Source organism: Cotesia typhae, unplaced genomic scaffold (assembly GCF_013202065.1).
Source record: "Cotesia typhae breed Kobodo isofemale line unplaced genomic scaffold, CoteBio_Ctyphae contig_20, whole genome shotgun sequence".
In the NCBI taxonomy this organism is placed as follows: Eukaryota; Metazoa; Arthropoda; class Insecta; order Hymenoptera; family Braconidae; genus Cotesia; species Cotesia typhae.
In genome coordinates, this window is record NW_027423725.1 from 3053117 (window position 1) to 3073486 (window position 20370).

Below are 20370 nucleotides of genomic sequence, written 5' to 3' on the forward strand. Positions count from 1 at the left end.
TTACGCTTCATTGTTTTTCTTTTAATTGTCTTACGCTTAGGAATAGGTTTTTCTTTTTTAAGACCCATACCGAAACGTCTTTTTAACTTCATGATTTTATTTACACTCCAAGCAGCAGCTTTTTCACCAATAGCAGCGTCCCTCGCTTGAAATCGTTGCCACGCTTTCTCAGCAAGAATTTTATCAGCCTCGTGACGGGCTTCCAAATTTTCACGATTTTTAGAGTAAGCTATATCGTATTCCTTACACGCAGCGTCCAGAGGATTTATGCCTGGATCACCTCGAGCTAACCTCTTAGCTAACTTTGTACCTGGACCGCAGTACTGGTACCCAGGGATATGGAGTTCAAGTGGGAGCTTATTGATTATGTTGAACAAACCTTTACCACGTCTGCTCTCAGACATGTCACATCGAAGACTGACTCGCTTATCTATATAAGCGGTATATATACCTCTTGAGCTCAGAATACAATCAGCAGTCATGGACAACAAACCAAGAGCTCAGTTGCCAGTTATCAATTTTGATCAAATTGTTCAAGGAACCGGTGTGAAACTCAAACGACATGGTGGTTTATTTCCCAACAGTATCCGTGCAGTGTTTTGCGGACCATCAAACTGTGGAAAGACCAACGCTCTACTGTCTCTTATTGTACATCCAAACGGCTTGAGTTTGAGAATATATATCTTTACTCAGAGTCTCTTAACCAACCAAAGTATCAGTTTCTCGAAACACTGCTTAAACAGATTGATGGTATTGAATTCTTCACATTCAGCGATCATGAGGCTGTAATCAAGCATGAAGATGCAAAACCTAACTCCCTGATGATATTTGATGATGTTGCTTGTGAAAAACAGGATCACATCAAGGCTTTTTTCTGCATGGGTCGACACAAAGATATTGATAGCTTTTATCTCTGTCAAACTTATACACGAATACCTAAGCATCTGATTAGAGATAACGCAAACTTTCTCGTGCTATTCCGTCAAGATGAAATGAATCTGAAGCATATTTATAATGATCATGTCAATACAGACATGTCGTACAACTCATTCAGAGATTTATGCTCGGCATGTTGGAATAAATATGGGTTTGTGGTAATAGATAAAGACAGTGAATTGAACAGTGGTAGGTATCGCAAAGGATTCGACTGCTTCATTAGTATAAATTGAGGTACTTTAGAGTGTGATAGTCATACATGCTGTAGACGTTAACCTGTCAACATGAAGCCTGAAGAAATATCAAAGCAGAAAGATATTCTGCATCAGATATCTCAAGCCAGTGATGCCATCCGACGGAAGCACAAGATGTTGAAGTTGGGTAAAGATACAGCTGAGAAAGCTATGGAGGAATTATTCAAGCCTATTGTGACACCACTCCAGAGTACAGTTGAATCTTCAAAGTTGAAAGGGGAAAATATTAAAAAAGAAGAAAAACCACAGGTTGAAAAACAAGAGGTTGAAAAATCTTTGTATGATGATCCAGAAGTATACAACAGTTTAATAACAGATGATGAAAGTTCATTTGATAATACAGCACTTGCTATTACTCAGCCACCACCATCAACAAGTACTCCAGCTCGTAGAAATCCTTTTCTCACTAATTATCTACAACGTTTAAGTAAAAAACATAAAGATAATGATATGAGATATGGTGTACGCAGAAAACGTGGTGAAATGCATATGGGTGATTCACCTATTTCATTTGCAAATGATACAATAACTGTCAAAGAAAAAAATTATCCAATAACTCCTGGGTTGTTGGAATTATTATTTAGAAAATCACCAGAGGATGCATTCATCACCCCAGATGATAAGAAAAAGTACTTGGACATAATTCAACATACCAACGCTCCTAGGAAAAATTATGACACAAATCGTACTATTTATGAAGATACAACAATCAAGTTCAATAAATACATTGCTGATTTTATCACCAAGTTCGGTAGAGGGTTACCAAAATATATGATTGCAAGAAAACCGAGATTACCAATGGACTATGTTTACTGGGATGATCCAAATGAACTAGTTGATCGTTTGCGACTACTTATGGCATCTCAAGCTGCTGGAAATCCAAGTCACACGAATGAAATCATATCAATTATTGAAGAGCTTAGGGAGGCTGGAGTTATATATTAAAAGCTTCTGAAAAATTTAATCATTCGCACGCTGACAGTCAAAGTGTTCATAACCATGAGCATCGATATATTTGGACGTCCACTGGACAATGATAAGTCAGGTCAACGAGGCCCTGCTGGTAGAGGTTTCAATGTAACTTCTGATGGAAACTATAACATTGAGAATAGAAGGCTGTGCAATCTCGGTAATCCTTCAAATGAACATGATGCGGCGACAGTGCAGTTTGTACTGAGACAGATGTCTGAACTGAATAAAAGTATAGACAGTGAACAGAAAGAGATTATTTCACATTTACACTCTGAAATAGTAATACTGAAAGCTGCTGTGAGAAATTTGCAGACAGCTATTGAGGAAGTTAAAGCAGTACTTTCCTCTCATCAAAATAATATCAAATATCTCGTTAATAATTTCAATGGAAGAGAAAAAGGTGGTGATAGCTGAAGAGCTTCACAAACCAGCTCGCAGGAACTATAAACGTCGTCATGTTGATATCCATATGCATATTCCATATGCAACAGTCAATAAAGGATACAAGTATCTGCTTACAATCATAGACATATTTTCTAAATATGCCTGGGCAGTTCCAACTAAATCAAAAAGTGGTGGAGATGTCACTAATGCTATGAAGTCTGTACTCCAGCAAGGTCGTGTTCCTAAGAATCTCCATGTTGATCAGGGTAAAGAGTTTTACAACAAAGAATTTAAAGATCTGATCAAGCAGCACAAGATAAATCTGTATTCAACATTCAGCAATCTCAAAGCATCCATATGTGAACGTTTCAATAGAACACTCAAGACTAAAATGTGGCGAGAGTTTACAGCTCGCAGCAGCTACAAGTGGACTGATGTACTTGATGACTTGGTGAATACATACAACAACACCAAACATAGTACCATCAAAATGAAACCTGTTGATGTTACCGCTGCTCAGGAGAAACAACTATTGGAAAATATATATCAACCACTGAAAACCAAATCGAAGCAGAAGCAGAAGTTCAAAGTTGGAGACAAAGTCCGAATCAGCAAGTACAAGCATGTTTTTGACAAAGGATACACGCCAAACTGGACAACAGAAATCTTCACAATCAAATCGGTGCAGAATACGAATCCAACGACGTACAAGCTCGTAGACTATCAGAATCAACCAATTGAAGGCGGATTTTACAACGAAGAACTCAGCAAAGTCAAATATCCAGATGTATATCTTGTTGAAAAAGTAATTAGAAAACGTGGAAATAAATACTATGTTAAATGGTTAGGCTTTGATACTAAACATAATAGTTGGATCAATAAATCAGATATATAAAACACAAATTATATTTACATTGTTTTTATTTACAAAACCTTAATACATAAATCCTTAAAAATATATTTACATTATTTTTACTATTACAAAACTTTTTGTCTCTTATTATTATTATCATCATCTACAAGTTTTCTTTTCTTAAAATCTAAGGAGCCTTTATAACCCCAAGGTACAGTATCAGTGCTTGCCTCAATGAGTTGACGTTTGTCATCAGCCCAACTGAGAGCAAGTTTCTCCTGTTTTACTGTGTGCACTTGATGTTTTTTGCTTTTTATCATATACTGCTCTTTCTTCAACAGCACATTTTCAAAAGGCATCTTTTGAAGTCATCAAACATGATGGTCTTCAAGGCTGATCCTCCGATACCCTTTGCTCGTTTCTTGATTCTATCTTTTTCCTTCTCAGGATCATGGATTTCGAAGGCGTACAGCTTGGCTCTGAGACCCACGAACTCGGACATGATTTTTCCATTGTTCTCGTCCTTCATGAGTCCCAGAACCTTTTTATTGACAAGAGGTATGTTGAAGACATTGTCGGGTGGGTAATCGGAGGTATCAAACCTTGAAATATCACGTTTGATGTCTTCATAGATGTTGGGTATATTAAATTGGTAAATTAAACTGTCAGTGTCAGTGTACAATAGTTTTGAATCTTTTTCATAATTTTTCATAACATAATTGTAATGAAAGTCATAGATATAAGTTTTGGATAAATCTAATATACTAAACCCTACATAGATCGACTTGTTGAAGCAAACTCTTACTTGTTTTAATTCAACTATAACCATATCCTCATCAAAAATTGTAAGGCTGTGGAAGTTTGGTCTACATACTAAATCTGATACATTGTATCGACCTTGCCACTTTGTTCTCAAGAATACATCCTTATATTTTCTAACATTCTCCATCGTCTTTCCGAAAACTGCGTTATTCATTAATTTATAAAAATTTTTTTCAAACTCATTTTTCGCTAATTTTCGGCAATCAGTATTTTTATCAATGTATGACTTGAGCCAGTCTGACTGCTCAAATTTCAAGACTCGATGTATTTTCTTAAGTTCTAAGCCTAAATCTAAACATTGTTTTAAATTCTTATAATGTATTACATAATTAGACTTATCATACAGAGTTGTTGTTAATTTTTGTTGTTTGCTGCCAGGTGGTACAAAATGTTCTGGGCATAAAGGTAGATCTTTGTGTAGATCATGTAATTTCTCAGGATAGTGTAGGTCCACTTCAAGGATGTAGCCTACACTCTCATCATCATTGAAAAACTGATCTACATTGTCTACATTTTCAACCCATTCAAATTTACCCTTGGGTAAAGACATACTCATCGCTGCGCCATACAAATTATTTACATCGTAGTACATCAGGTATGTTTCGGGGTTGTTTGAATCAAAATCTTTGCCCATATACCGGTTGTTAGCTTCAGCATGTCTATTAGCACACATCGATACCCCACCGCGAACACCCTTTTCAATGAAAAGAAGCATCTCAGGATCAGTTAACAGTTCAAGTTCTACTTCAGTATGCTTTAACATTGCCGAGTTCGAAAGACCTGATGCTGTATAAAAGTGTAGAGCATCTAGATTGTATGTCTTAAAGCAACTGAGTCTAAAATTCTCAAAAACATCAGCCAAGAGAAGGACATCTGTTTTTAGGTATAGATCTGAGTACTCTCCAAACGTGTTGATTTTAAACTCGTTCCAACAAACTACTTGAGCAAAAGCATAATCATCATTGGAAATAGTTGAGTTTGTTAATTTTGAATAAAATGATTCCTGGTCAGGTAATTGTCTCTCGTCTAGTCTTCCAATGCTGTCAATATACTCATACGGGAATACACCCTTACGTATTGCTAATTTAAATTTGTTAGCGTCAGGGTAGTGTAGTCGCGTAATCTGTTTGTCTTTGTCATCAAGGTATGAAGCTAATTTCTCTAAACTGGAGGCCATGAATCTAAAAGAGTCAATAAATCTTAGAGAGACTAAAGTATTTTTAACTGATTTTGTGAAAGAAATGTAACGCTCTTTATTGATTAGTAATAATGAAATTTCACCCTCAAATACTGTAGCTAAGGATTTAATTATAAAGTGTGAGTCATAGCCGGATAAATTATGAAAGACAACTGGGATAATGGTAGATTTCTGATAATTAACGTTACATGATTTATGAGCTACGTTTCTATAGTTACCCGTGAAGTGACAATGACCATAGACTTTATCTGTTGTAGAAGTGATTGATTTTTCACAGATGTGACACTCAGTTGCCTGATTGTGTCTATCTTGTTGCTCTTTCGTTAAAGGTTTCATTTTAATGGGATTCTTTAGAATTTTTTCAAAGTCCAGAGCTAATGACTCTAATTGTTTAACAAACCAGTTTATGCAATCAGGAGAACGGTTTAATTCAAATTTGGAGAGTGTGTTATCATAGCTGCAATGTACATAGTAAGCAATACTGTGTGGAACATGTTTATTGTCTTTTCATCATCTCCTGGGGGTTCGAGTGTGCATTCTAGATCCGCGTAAACCACAAACGGCACAGTATCTTTAGATTTGAAATCTTTGAATTTCAAAATTTTATTTTTTTCACTGGGAAATTCCATGCAGACTTTGTTAGATTTAAAACAATCTACTCGGTGCTCTAAATAACATTTTTCTAATTTGAAATGATTCAAACAACGATCACAAAAGTATAATCTATGTCTACCTAGAGATATTTGACTTGTAATTAATCCAGAAAGATTATGTATCCATGCAAAGTGATAGACAGACTCAATATTATCTAAATTATCAGTATAATTTACACTTTTTTTAATCATTAATAAATGTATTGTTGGTATTTCTGACTCGAAGTTACTTAAATATAATGGGATAATAGTACTTTTTTCAGACTTTTTACCCGTTAATTCTGTCTCTATACCATATACATTAATGCTAAGGTCATTCATTTTTTCAAATTTTGGTATATCATTAAGTTTGATTGGAAATTGAATACCTTCATAATTTAATCTGACGCTGAAGTGTCGATAACTTGTAGGATCACCTGGAACCAATACTGGTGGATGCAAGGCAGCGTTGACACACCACAGGAAGCAGAACTCATCATTGTTCTGGATGTTCGTAACCGCATTCTTCTTCTTGACAATATCCTTTGGCAATCTGACGAAGGTGGAGTTTCCAACTTGGGTTGGTGTGAATCGTGACATGGTTAATATCAAGCTGTTCGGTCCAAGCAGACTCCATCCGGAACCCTCATGTTCAAATTCTTCAATTCTTTGAAGTAATTTGTCGTATACATGTTCACTGTACCAATCCTGGAGAGATGTAGCAGGGAGAATCTCACGACTTTTAGTGATGAAAGACTTTCGCTCTTCTACATTTTCTTGTTTCCGGAATGTACAAAAGAGTTCAACATTCACTTTCAGCCCTGCCAGATCTCTCAAGACACTCTGTACCTTGTTGATGATGATGTCCTGTGAGGCCTGGAGAAATGATGCTGGATCTTTGTGATGTTGGTTGACAACACATCCAGTCTGGATTTTACCAGCAAAAGCATTCTCCAAGTCCTTCCATTTGACTCCTTGGTTAAATCTCCACCAACAACTTGGTTACCGAGTCTGGAGAACTGATCGGTAAACCAGTTGAGTTGGTTGATGTGCGCTTGAATACTTCGTCTCACTTGAATCGTTGTTCCAGGATCCAGTAATATTGTGTTGAAATATTCAATGGTCTCCTCACACACTCGTAAACACCTTTGACGATGTTCATCAGTGACCTGCCCTCCCAACAGATCAGCATATGAGACTGCAATAGTGTCCACCAAGTTCTTGAGAGCCTCGATGACGTTATGTTGTGCCATTTTGGAACGAGAATCACTACTGTCTTACACAATATTAAAGGTTATGTACACTGTTTATAGGTTACATACACTGTTTATAGGTTATGTACACTTTTAAAGGTTATGTCACTGTTTATAGATGATGTACACTACACAATAGTTTTTGTACACTGGACTATACTCGCGTACTTCACAACACTGAACTTCACTATATTTTATAACACTGAATACTGTCTAATTACGAGTGATGTACTTCGTTTTTGTGAAGTACGGCTTGAGCGCGCTGCTTTTATAGCCAGAGGGTACTACGCAGTTACCCCCCACTCCTTTACCTCAAAAACGGTTTGATGACGTCATCTGCTACGCAGTTAGAAATAGAACAAAGAAAACTGCGCAGTTACGCAACCTTGAACAGGCTCAGACCTGTATGATGACGTCATCTACTACGCAGTTAGAAAATTCTAGAACAGAATGAGTCATCTACTACGCAGTTAGGAATAAAGCAAAGAGAATAACGCAGTTACCGTGACCTTGAACAGGTTCAGACCTGTTTAGAAGTAGACAGAAACCTCGACAGATGGCGTATCTTCTCGCATGTACTCCTCATACGTACAGTTTGAATATATTAATCTTTTCAGAATATAAACAATGAAATGCACCTGTGATCTAAGCAACTATTATTGATGCTGAGATCACAGATGCATTTTTTAACAAAAATGCAGGAAATCCGAATCAAAATTTGAAATGGCGGAAATCAGACTCAAAATGGCGGATACTACGCTTAAAATGACGGCTCGATATAAAAATGGTGGAAATCAGATTCAAAATGGCAGATTTCAGATAGCAGCCACCAAAATGGCGGATAGCAGCCACCAGATGGCAGATTCAAAATGGTAGGAAAATAGCGGATAAATTTTCAAAAATGGCGGGAAAATGGGGGATAGATTTAAATTACAGAATTCAGCACCAGCACCACCTATGAAAACAACCGATAAAAACCTCATCCATAACCTCAAAATGTCATACATATCTACCACCGATAACCCCTATTGCCGGTAAAATAGGTCGCACATACCTACATATGATACTTACCATGGATGTGGGTCCACAGATCTGTTTTACCGACTGAATATCCCCCTGTTTGCCTACTAATAATTAATTCATTTATAGAAAAATTGAATTTTTTATTACTTTTGACGGCTTGATTTCTAGTTTTATTTTATTAAATCAAATTTGTGTAATGAATAACTCTTAAAACAATGAATTAAAAAAAATAATTCCCGTGTAAACAAAATCAGAAAAACAGTTGACCCTGAAGGCCAACCCCGCAACTTCCCGCTACTTTCGTAATTGAGCGCTCGAAATTGCACTTATTATGTTTTTGAGCTCTTCAAGTCTCGGTTTGCGTCACGTTCAAGATCTTAAACAAATGACAATTTTAAGACGATTTTTTGTATCATTTATATGAATATTATGACTGTCAGATACGATTTAATGTGGTCAAACGTTTGAATTTTGAATTTTTGACTATGGTTACCGCGAGTCATTACTTTATTTACAATTGATATTTTGTTTTTTAATTTTGAACTTTAATTTGAAACACAACATTATAAATTTTCAAAAATAAATTTAAGTAATGTAATAAAAAATTACTAAATTATTTTCCTGCATTTAAAACGGTATGAATTTAAATCTAAAAAAAAAAAGTAGTGTAATGTATATTCTAATATAATTTTATTCTGATCTTTGATACCTGCAACGACAGAAAATATGTATTTCCCAAGTCCATTACAATCAGCGTTGGTTTCATCGATTCACAGATATCACAAAGCAATAAAAACAATTATTTTACTGACTGGTAGTAAGTCGTTAATTGGCAATATAATAAAATAAAAAAATTTTAACTATATAATAAGCAGATCAATTCAATAATATAATCCATTTAAATGTACGCAACTCTGTTCTTAAGCCTCGTTTATAAACTATTATCAAGTTTTAACTGTTAGCTTCTTACACTCGGATAATTTTAATTTGCATAATTCGCACATACTCGTAATCAAAAAGCAAGAATGTAAGGACTCCCTAGTTGTCTTATTTCCATTTAAAATAAATTTATTTCATAATACTACATTTATATTATTATTAATACTATATTAGCTTTATATTTACTCATTATGTACTTGATTATTATGGTCCTTAGGTAGCACTTGCTCTAGGATCAAAATTTAATAAATAAAAAAACAAAAAAAATAATCAAAATAAATTCCACCCTATTTACATTGCAAAACCTTTATTCTCCGAAAGTAAAAGAATGACGAGATATTTTAAAGGTTGATTAATGGGATCAAGCAAGTATGATATAATCAAGCAAGTATCAATAATTGTTTTCATAAGAAAATAAAAAAATATCATTTTTTTAGAAACACTAGAAATTTAAATTGCGCGCTACGCGCGCGCCTAAACTTTGACCAATAATGAATTTTGGCCCATTTTTTGCGAGTTTTGACCTTTGACTAACTTCAAGACCATATAGATGCTTTTAAATTCACAACTTTTTGCATCTCTTTAAAAATTATACGGCTTAACTAAGAATGTTAAAATTTATTTATGTTTCTGACACTATATAGTGCAATTTACAACATGTCTCTTAGCGAGATCTATTTTTATAGCTAGCTAAGATAAATTAATATTATTTATTATAATTATGTTACAGTTTGTTATTGTACTTTTATACTGTATTATCATTTATGTAACTTTTGTTTGTGGAAAAATAAAAACATACTTTTCAAAAAAAAAAAAAACTAACTTCAAGACTTTCATGTATTTTAATTTAGAGGATATTTATATTTGTAAGAAATCTGAAAAGCGGTTGGCTGGCTGGCCATCCCTGGAACATTTCTTTTTTTTCGAGCTTGAAATGTTCGAAAATCTTCCAATTGTTTAATTTTTGAGCTCATAGAGCTCAAAAATTAAAAAGTTATGTCAAAAAAATGATAATTTAGAAGTTTTTGAACGCGTCGTTCGATTTTGACTTATGTTTTATGTTTGCGGCATTCGATACAGTTTGTCAGAATAAAAAAAAAATTCTCTGAAGGCTAGAGTTGGTTAGTCAAATATTTTTAAATTATTCGGTAAAAGCTTAAGAAAAAAATTTTTCTTGGTTTTTATTTGTTGAATATATTTGAGACGGCTTGACCGATTGACTTTAAAATCTAGTTAACTCGAAGTCTCAATGAATACTTTCACATGCACGCACAAATAAACACTCATTCTTAAAATAAGAACAAAATCTATAATTTCCTACTTTTAAAAATTAAATTTTTAATATTTAAAGTGGGATGTTAAAAATTTCAATTCTGTTGCGATAACTTATACCACATTTTATAGTCATGATAACAATAATTTAATGCATATTCGTGCCTTTTGTAGTGACATAAAAAAATTTTTTTTAGAGCTGAAACCATTAAAATTAATATTAAATGCCTCAATAATGACCACAGCTCCTTTTTTAAAATTTATTTTCAAAATACTATCTCCAGAAGTCCCCAATAAAGCAGTAAAATACCACTGATAAAGAAATGCAAATATAAAAAAAATTAAGGTGTAATAACACGTGCGATAATAAATACAAGCGTCATAATTTAATAATGACGAATAAACGTGAGTATCGACATAAAATAATTTGAGTACTGCTCTAAAAAACATTTATTCCATGGAGTTATTTGCTTATACCGTATAAAAAATGATAAGAATCTATTGATAATGAATTAATTAATATGGTAAAACGTGGTGCTGATTAAACATAATAATTTTTTCTCCAAACATGACATCAATTTAAGTAAACTGGTGGTTCTTAAAAAGGTTTTTGCTCGAATTCGTACTAGTCGATCGAAGTTATTCAACCAAGTACGATGTCGATACTTCGAATCAATAACAACACTTACTATCATAAGTTAATAATTTGTGTCTGCACGTTCATTCTTTTCGATTTAACGACTAATCATAATGTGGTGTCTATTTCAGTGATGAGAAGTAGGGACATTGGATCTGACAACTCGAATGAAAATGAAGTAAATGATAATTCAACCAGAATATTATCATACCTTTTGAAAAGAGAGATAAAGAATTTTTTTCAAGACCACTTAACTGTGATACCACTTGAGCATAATAAAGTTCGTAAGTTCCACGGTAGATTTGATGATCATGAACCACTTAATCACACATCGGCAGTTCATTTTTTGAGGTGCTTATACAGTAAAAATAAAAGAAACGACCACCGAATTTTGAGCAAAGACGATGAGTATGCTTACAACGATACGGACGTGATAATAAGTGTGGTAGGCGATGAAATTCAAATTCCAGATGACATCATCAATAACATAGACAAGGAAGGTGAAACTATGTATTTTAATGTCTCTAAAGTGCGCAAAAACAGAATAGTACAATTTGGCAGCTTAAGACTCTTCAATGATAATGAATATTCTTTTGTTTGGGGTGATTCGATCGCTGTTTCGATTGAACTCTACGAAATAAAGAAAACTAAATTCAATTCAAGTTTGTACTTCATAAGCAAGACAAATGTCAAGAAAAATTACACAGGATGGATTGTTCTGAAAATAACAGAGTTGTTCCAAAAGTAGTCGCGGCATCCTGACAAAAATTATGGAGTTCATCTCGATGTGGTTGTAGAAGACAAATTTGGTGACAAGAAATCTTACAAATTGAGCGATATTGGTGTAATTGATATAAAAGATACATACAAAAAAGAACTTCAGCCGTTTGCAGTTGGATTTTTCCAAATAGTAAACACATTAAATGATCAAGACTCCGAGAAAAAAAAACGCTTCAAAAGAGATTTGACTCAGCTGATCTTAGAGAGGAGTTATCATCCGCCTAAAGTTCGAAAAGATATTAAAAATAATGTTGAATGCGGAGTGCGGAAATTTGAGTTTTCCTTCGCTGATTTTGGATGGGACAATTTTGTAATAGCACCTTCATCTTTTGATCTGTCATATTATGCTGGTAGTTGTCCGATATCTCGGTTTTACAGCAATCATCTTCCTATTCATAGTTATTTGCGAATATTAGCTCATGATATTTACCCTAACAGTATACCGATACCGTGTTGTGCTCCTATAAAGTTTGACTCTCTCGATCTTTTGTATTATGGTCATAAGGATAACATTCTATTAGAGAAATTAAAACGAATAAGTATAACTCAATGCGAGTGTCTTTAACTTTTGCGATAAGCAAAGTATTTAAGTAAAAAACCAAATTTATATTTTTAATTTTGATCGAATCTCAAGTTTGTTAAGATTCTCTTTATTTTTCTTTATTTTTTGTTCGTCTTTGACTTAAATAAATATTCGTTCATATCAATTAAACTGTGGAGTGATAATTTTTATAACCCTGTGCAATTTTTTTTCTTACTCTTTGCTATAATTGATAATAAACCGAAAAAACAGGATACGCCCTCATGTTTTTAGAAAAATTTTTTCTTAAAACCATAAGGGCGTATAACAAAAAAAATTTTTTTCTTATACTTTTAAGAAAAAACTTCGTTTTTTCCATAGACAGTAATGTTTCCAAAATTTTTGCAATGATTGAAGCAATAAAATTTTTTTATACGCCCTTATGGTTTTAGTAACGCGAAATAATAGTTTAAAAAACTAACAAACCCGCTTTTTATAAACAACAAAACAAAAAAATATAAAATAAATTCGAATTAAAAATAATGTAAAAAATTTTAATAAATATAAATTAATAATAGTATAAATAAGAAAAAAATTGGAAAAACGGTTGACCCTGAAAGCCATCCCTGCAACTTTCCGTCAATTTTGTACCTACGCTTGAAATTGCACTTACGACATTTTTGAGCTCTTCGAGCTCATAAATACAATTTGTGTATTATTTTGAGCTCTCCGAGCTCAAAGAAATAGCTTTTGTATTTTTACGCAGTTATCGCCATTCGACGCAGTTTTTTAAGCTTCATAAAGAATTTTTAAGTTTAATTTGATCGGACTAGGAATTTCGGAATAATTCCAAAAAAACACTTTTTTCGATTTTCTTTCGTCAACGATAACTCACGAATGGATCAACCGATTTTGATCGGACTGGCAGCGATCGAAGTGTTTTTTGGTGTTAAGAGCTGATTAGTTTTTGGAATCGATCGATACAGCCGTTCAAAAGTTATTGGAAAAAAATATTTTTTTTTCGTAGTTTTTTTTAGATTTCTTGAAATCTACTGGTCTGAATCGGTCCAAATTGTATTTAAAATCTAAGTTTGATGAAGCCCTTTCGAATGGCACTAACCGCGATTTAATCGGTCAAGCCGTTCAAAAGTCATGAGAGGTTTACATACATCTACACACATATCAGGTGAAGTTACTAAAAAGCGTTTAAAAATTTTCTGATATGCTTGTACATGTGCATGTATAATAATTAGTCATATTGGAAAATTTTTTACAGGTACTCTATCAATGACAATCAGCAGAACACTTGTCGGCTAAGGGTTAATCGTTTCTTTTTTTTTTTTTTTCTCGGATTTGCATTTTAGATCAAACACTATATCTCTTTATACATAAGCCAGGTAAATATATCACTACCTCTCCACTTTTCTAAGCAAGATGACAAAGAAACGACGTTGGCAAGCTACCTGCAAAAGGTCTGGTGCATATTCTTTCTTCTTTATTACATACTCTCAGTAGAACACCTGTTTAGTCAAAGCTTCTTTGAAATTGTTAGCCTTATTCTTTTCAATTTTTCCAAAAGAATTATTCGATTTTTTGAAATTCAAATTACGCAATTTGATACAGTCTGTTTTTTAATTCCATTCAAGTTTTTTTTAAAACAAACATTTTGATTTTCACACATTTCAAAACTGTTTAGAGTTAATTTCAAAATTTAATGAGCTCCAGAATTTGCTGAAAGTAACTCGATCAATTTTATGCATTTCCAAAATTTCATTCAAATTATCAGAGTCAAGAAATTACTTCCTTATCACACAGAATTGTTAAAAAAATCATCGTGTATCATTCATGATCACAAAACTGAAAGTAATCATCGAAAGAGAATAACCAGCGACAAATGAAAATAAAAATAATGAGAACCATTACAAAGTAGTCGCGTGGTTCAACCGTTGTCATCACCTGCCTCGAATGAATACAATAGAAGTGCGCTAATGCTAGGTGAGTAGTTTGGTCCTGTTCCCCTTTTTAAGCTCACGGGATACCTCGCTTGCAGTACATACTGTATAGTACACACATCCTCATTATGCACCATACATTTATAAAGGTATCCTTGTCCCATTGTAACCCCTCTATCCCCGAAAATCGTGCCCTTTTCTACCATAAAGTTCCCCAGAATTCACTATCCGTCAGCTACAGTTTGTAAGATTGGTACCTCCACGTTGCGCGCGCAAGTACTGAGTATAAAGAACTCCGACAATAGCAGAAAAATTTTAGTATGACGGCACTCAATACATCCAGGGACCGCGGGGTGACGACCATGAACTATTATGTTCTGAAAGCAAAGCTAGAGATTGACAATGCAGGGGGCTCACCTGCCCTTTATCCCGTACTGGTCTGGACACGCGCCTTCATCATGCACCACCTGGAAACTGGAACCTGGAAGTTGGGCATCCTGGTTCGAGAATATTAAATTGTGAATTTAGATCGCGAAATCACCAGAAATAGTTTATCTTCTTGCTATTTTATTAGACTAGTTCCAATCGATGATTCTCTGATTTGAATGTAGTTGACCACAGATCTAATCAGATGCCCTTAATTTGGTCTACTTACTCATCGAATGCATTAGGATTTAGATTTTGCCGAAAATTGTTGTCTTTTGTGAAAACACTACCTTGTTTCGGCAAGCTTGAGGGATTTGGTGATGATTATTTCTATTAATATCGTATATTGCTATGCAGTTTCCAGTATGTTAAGTTAAAAATCAATAATAACTCACTTGTAGACTAAGAACAGTGTTAAACTAACACTTGAAATATCTAAGCTGGGTTTAATCAGCTGTGTTATGACTCACGAATAAATAAGTACTAGAAAAATAAGACTAAATTAATATTGAAATGTTATAAAAGAGTTTTAAAAGTGGATTTTTTAGTTTTGAGTAACATGATTAAGGCATGCAATTTTTGGCTTAATATTTTAGTTTTGATTTCTTTTTTCCGATAAGTTATCAACGATAGTGATGTTCCTTTGTTGTATATTACTTTTTAAATCATTAATTGATATTTACCATATCACTCAATTATATAAGACATTTAGATATAATCATAAGAATTTATCAACAATTATGTTCTGTAATATAAAATTTGATCAAATTATTTTTTCTGGAGAAAACAATTACGTCAGAATTAATTTGATTATTTCAATCATAAACAGGTGCATCAGTCTAAATTATTCAATTTTTTTTTTTCGTTTTTCTAACAGTTTATCGACTGTAACACTGCTCTTTTTTTTTTCTTTGACTTAATAAATCAGCAAAAAAAAACTGGTTATATCACTCAATTAGACTGATTACAACGCACTGATAGACCGTCGAGTGTATATCGCAATAATTAATGTTTACATCAATAAAATGAAACGGTAATCTGATCGTACGAAACTTTCAATAGGGGTTTTGACACAAAAATTTTTTTCTATGTGCAATAAAATATCAGGTCAGAGTGTAGGATGTAGGCGAAATGTGACAGTTTAATTACTGATCAACAGAAAATTATTAACAGTCTTTTGTTCTTAATCAATACAAGAGTAAATACCCAACAAACAACAAGCGCTAGAAGACCATGAACTTTAAGAACTAGACTAGATCACAGAGGTCACACCAAATCAGCTACCCGCCCCTTTTACGGGGGTGTAAACAGATTGCTACTTAAATAGACAGTTTTGCTCTGCATGAGAACGACTTAGATAATAAAATGCTAGTATTTAAGCCACTAATATACCTTACAATCACCAATGTCTGCGTTTCGTCGTGGTTGGAGTTAGGTAATCATTTATACGCACAATGGCTGTAAAAATTACACATAAAATGGTTACATTCATATGCTGGTAAATCTAAATTTTTGTATGAATGTAAATCAATGATCAATCCACGTAAGAAATGTTTCATCCGATTGAATCTAAATTTACTTTGTAGTATTTCAGGATTCGTATTTTATTTAGTTAACGTTTGTTATTTTCTATGAAGAGCATTGCATCATCATTATAATAGTTGGAGCATGAAATTCCTCCCCCGTTGTTGAATTTCCGAGCTATTCGAGTTTGTTAGTACATTAGTACGGATATCGATGTCCTCTACGGTCTCGACGGTGCATATTCTCGTACAGGGCACGTGCCATCAGCTGTCCTAGTAGTCAGCATCCAGTACAACTATGTACACTCAGTGTAGAAGCACACTCTTTTGAACGAGTACATAGATGGACCACAGCTGGCGAAGAAGGTGCACACTGTTCGATATAACAATGTGGTTTTATTCTTGATTTGTTCGTTCGTTCCGTCGGTTTTTTATTTTTCCATTATTCTTTCCTCTCTTTTTTCACCGTTCCCCCCAGCGTCTGGGGAGTCCAGTTCTGTCAACTGTCTATCTCATTGTCGTGGCCAATACACCAACCTGGAATATATCCTAGAACACCAAAGATGGACAATGTGATTCCTTATATGCGTCACTGTATTCGCAATTCTGAAAAAGTTCACTTGTATATTTGTACGTACATACAGCTACCAGATTATGTGTCTTACAGTATGCACATACGGAAAATCAGTTACTCATTATTTGCTTTGCAAGTTAACGAATCTGCTTTTCAACACTGATCTTTAAATCATTTTTTTTCTTATTGCGTAAGAGTTTCTTTTAATAATAAAAAATCAGTAATCAAAGCTTGATCAAAATAAACATTGAAAAGATTATTTTGCAAGATATGAGAAGCTTTATGAGTAATTTTCGTCCGATTAAGAGTAAAATTTGAACTTTTATTTCATTTTTGTTGTGAAATCAATAAAGTTTATAGATGTTTTCAATAAATACATCAGCCGGTTCAGAAATCTTTAGTAGTTTCAAATACTTTTATTATTTTTGCAACGGTTCTTTATTGAATGATTGAGAATCATACGTCAAACATGCTTAGATTTTTTTCTTATATTAACGCCCTCCTTTCATTTACTTCCGCTTAAGTTATAGCATATTATTTTATAGCGAAAGCAAAAAAAAAAAAGAATTAAGCTCAGGATCTTTGTTTGATTTCAAATTAGTAAGAGACGATTACATTTGACAGATGCTTCTGGTTTACGATTTGAATGGCTATCGATAGAGTAAAATTTTCAAAATGATTGAATTTTTTTTGCATTTTTTAATAATTTATCTTAAATAGTTTTTAAGTGATAGCCATTTAAAGAAGCTATTTATCAGTCCAAAATTATAATCCTTTAATTTTTTGGTTGCATGAAAATTGTTATTATTGAGTGGTAAAAATTGTTAAATTTTTTTAATAAAATCTCTAAATTTGGTCAAAACTGCCATTTTTTCAAATTTTACTTTTTCTTGCGTGCCCTAAGAACGAGCTCTAAAGTATGCTCTCTTATATTCAAAAATTCAAAATTCAAACGTTTGATCACATTAAATCGTACCTGACAGTCATAATATTCATATAAATAAAAAAATCCACTATTATATATAACAGTGGATTTTTTGTGTAAAAAAAATCGACTTATAATTGTCGTTTGTTTAAGATCTTAAACGTGACACAAACCAAGATTTTTTTGAGACGCCAAAAAAAAAAAAAAATTCCGAGACCAGATTTTTGAAATTTGGTTCTCGACTTTGTTATGAAAACTAATTTTCAGACGATTTTACGACTTTCTAACCGCTACATTTTTGAGTACGCTCTTTTTAAATTGAATTTGAAATTGTTAAAAACTTATTATCGGACAATTTTAAGACTTTTTTAAGATGCTCCGTTTTAATGTTCCGGGACTCTGTCGCTGTTAGCTCATCTTAAAATAGTCTCGAAAAATTTTTTTAAAACTTTTTTAAGACTATTTTGAGATTTTTTTAGGACTATTGTAAGATTTTTTAATACGATTTAAAAATTTTTTTAAAACTATTTTAAGATTATTTTAAGACTTTCTATAATAATTTTCCGAAGCTGTCGCTGTGATATCGTTATTATATATACCCGACTAGAAATTTTTTCGTGATCCTTAGAAGGACCGGACCGGGCATGCCCGATCTAGACCAGATAAGGAATGTAACGCAGATGATTTGCCTGGACCTGATCAGGAAAACCTTATCTGGATCCGATCAGGAAAATTTTATCAGGACCCGATTCGGAATTCCTAATCGAATCTGGATCAGATTTTCCTAATCGGATCCAAATCAATCATCTGCGTTATATACCTTGGCTAATTCAAATCGGGTATGCCCGGTCCGGTCCCTTTAAGAAACACGAGTGTTTGGTTTCGAGAAAATTGTTTGATAAAACAAATTTATCAATTGATATTATAAATGTGTTATTTCATATATTATTATATTTATCATTACACTATTATGTTATTATTAAATAAATATTATTAATTATATATTAAATATGTTTATTAAATATTTTTAACCAACTAATTAATTCTTATTAATTTTTTTGGAAGAATATTTTTCACAACAAAAAAATGATTAAAAAAATGAATAGGATAATAACGATGTTTTTTATTTATCTTCATTAGATGCTTGTTTTTTTATTCTTGAAACTCTGTGACCATCCCAATCTTTAGCATTATTCAATACTGAAGATAATGCTTGATGCAACTTGTTATCAGGAATAATTTCTTCATTATTTTGAAATTTCTGTGAATCATGATGTTAAACATGTCATACTTAAACATGTCATACTTACACATTGCATTATGTTGACTTTGACATTTAGTGTAATAGCATACTTTATTATTAGATTATGTCATTATAATTAAATTTTTTTACATATTTTTCAAATTTATGAATATGATATGTAATCCTAAGTTTATATCAATGTAACTTTCAAAAAGTTTATTTATTAAAAATTGAATTTATTATTATTATTATTATTATTATTATTATTATTATTATTATTATTATTATTATTATTGTTGTTATTATTATTACTATTATTATTTACTTGGCTGTATGAAATCTACTAGATCAATATCGAACGATTGAACTCATTAAAATTTTTTATGAAAAATATTTTGAATTGAATTAAGTTATCATTTAATATAGATAAATGACTCTTATTAATTTGATCTGATACAAATACAACCTAACTTATGGTATAAGTATGACAATCATGATGTGAAACATGTCATACTTAATAATTTTTTATACTATGATAACTGTATTTAGTCCTGATGCAGTATACTTTACAATACCTGATTATATTTTACATCAGGCTAGCCTCATCAAGTCCACACCTGGTCCTGATGTAGTATGCCTTACCACACTTTATTATATTTTATATAAGGCTATCCTCATCTGGTCCAGACCTGGTCCTGATGTAGTATGCCTTACCATACTTTATTATATTTTACATCAGGCTATCCTCATCTGGTCCAGACCTGGTCCTGATAGGGCTTACCGAATTTGGCAAGCCTTATTCTATCCTGATCCGGTCCAGATATATTATCTGGTTCAGCCTAACTTTTTTTCTAGTCGGGTATTTTCATAACAAATTTCAAAAATCTGCTCTCGGAATTTTTTTTTGGCGTCTTAAAAAAGTCTTAACGACAATTTTTTTTTTATACGGGTAGATACAAAAATTATTGCTAAGCGTATCAAAAATTTATTTTATCGATTAATTGCCATTTTCAAAATAATCGCTGTAATAGTTTTCTTCTAAAATTTTTTCCAAAATTGCCCTTTTTTAGACAGTATCACTAGAAGTACCTCTAACATTCGAATGGATCCATATGATAAATTTATCTTTTCTTCAAAAAAGTCTTGGATGTAAAAACACTTCAAAGTTCTAAGATATACTGATAGATGGCGCCGTTAGTTATATTTATTTCAAATTCCTGTGTGACTATATTTAGTTAATATAAAGCTATCG

At 32.8% G+C, this 20370-nt stretch overlaps 2 protein-coding genes across 2 annotated transcripts in view; one reads left to right on the top strand and one right to left on the bottom strand.

The window, feature by feature from the left end:
- The window catches only part of LOC141538038 (major royal jelly protein 8-like), an 82010-nt gene that overhangs the window by 45888 nt on the left and 15752 nt on the right, over positions 1-20370 (bottom strand). The window lies entirely within an intron of this gene.
- Positions 10931-12520, top strand: LOC141538286 (uncharacterized). The gene is made up of 3 exons (XM_074259668.1): positions 10931-10943; positions 11307-11837; positions 11973-12520. Exons 1-3 carry the CDS (start codon positions 10931-10933, stop codon positions 12518-12520), a joined length of 1092 nt encoding a protein of 363 aa, XP_074115769.1.

Bases quoted from the DNA above. Each gene is read 5' to 3' on its own strand.
- LOC141538286 (XM_074259668.1), top strand. The intron at 11,838-11,972 runs GTTTGTACTTCA...ATGTGGTTGTAG, and splicing joins GAAAACTAAATTCAATTCAA to AAGACAAATTTGGTGACAAG.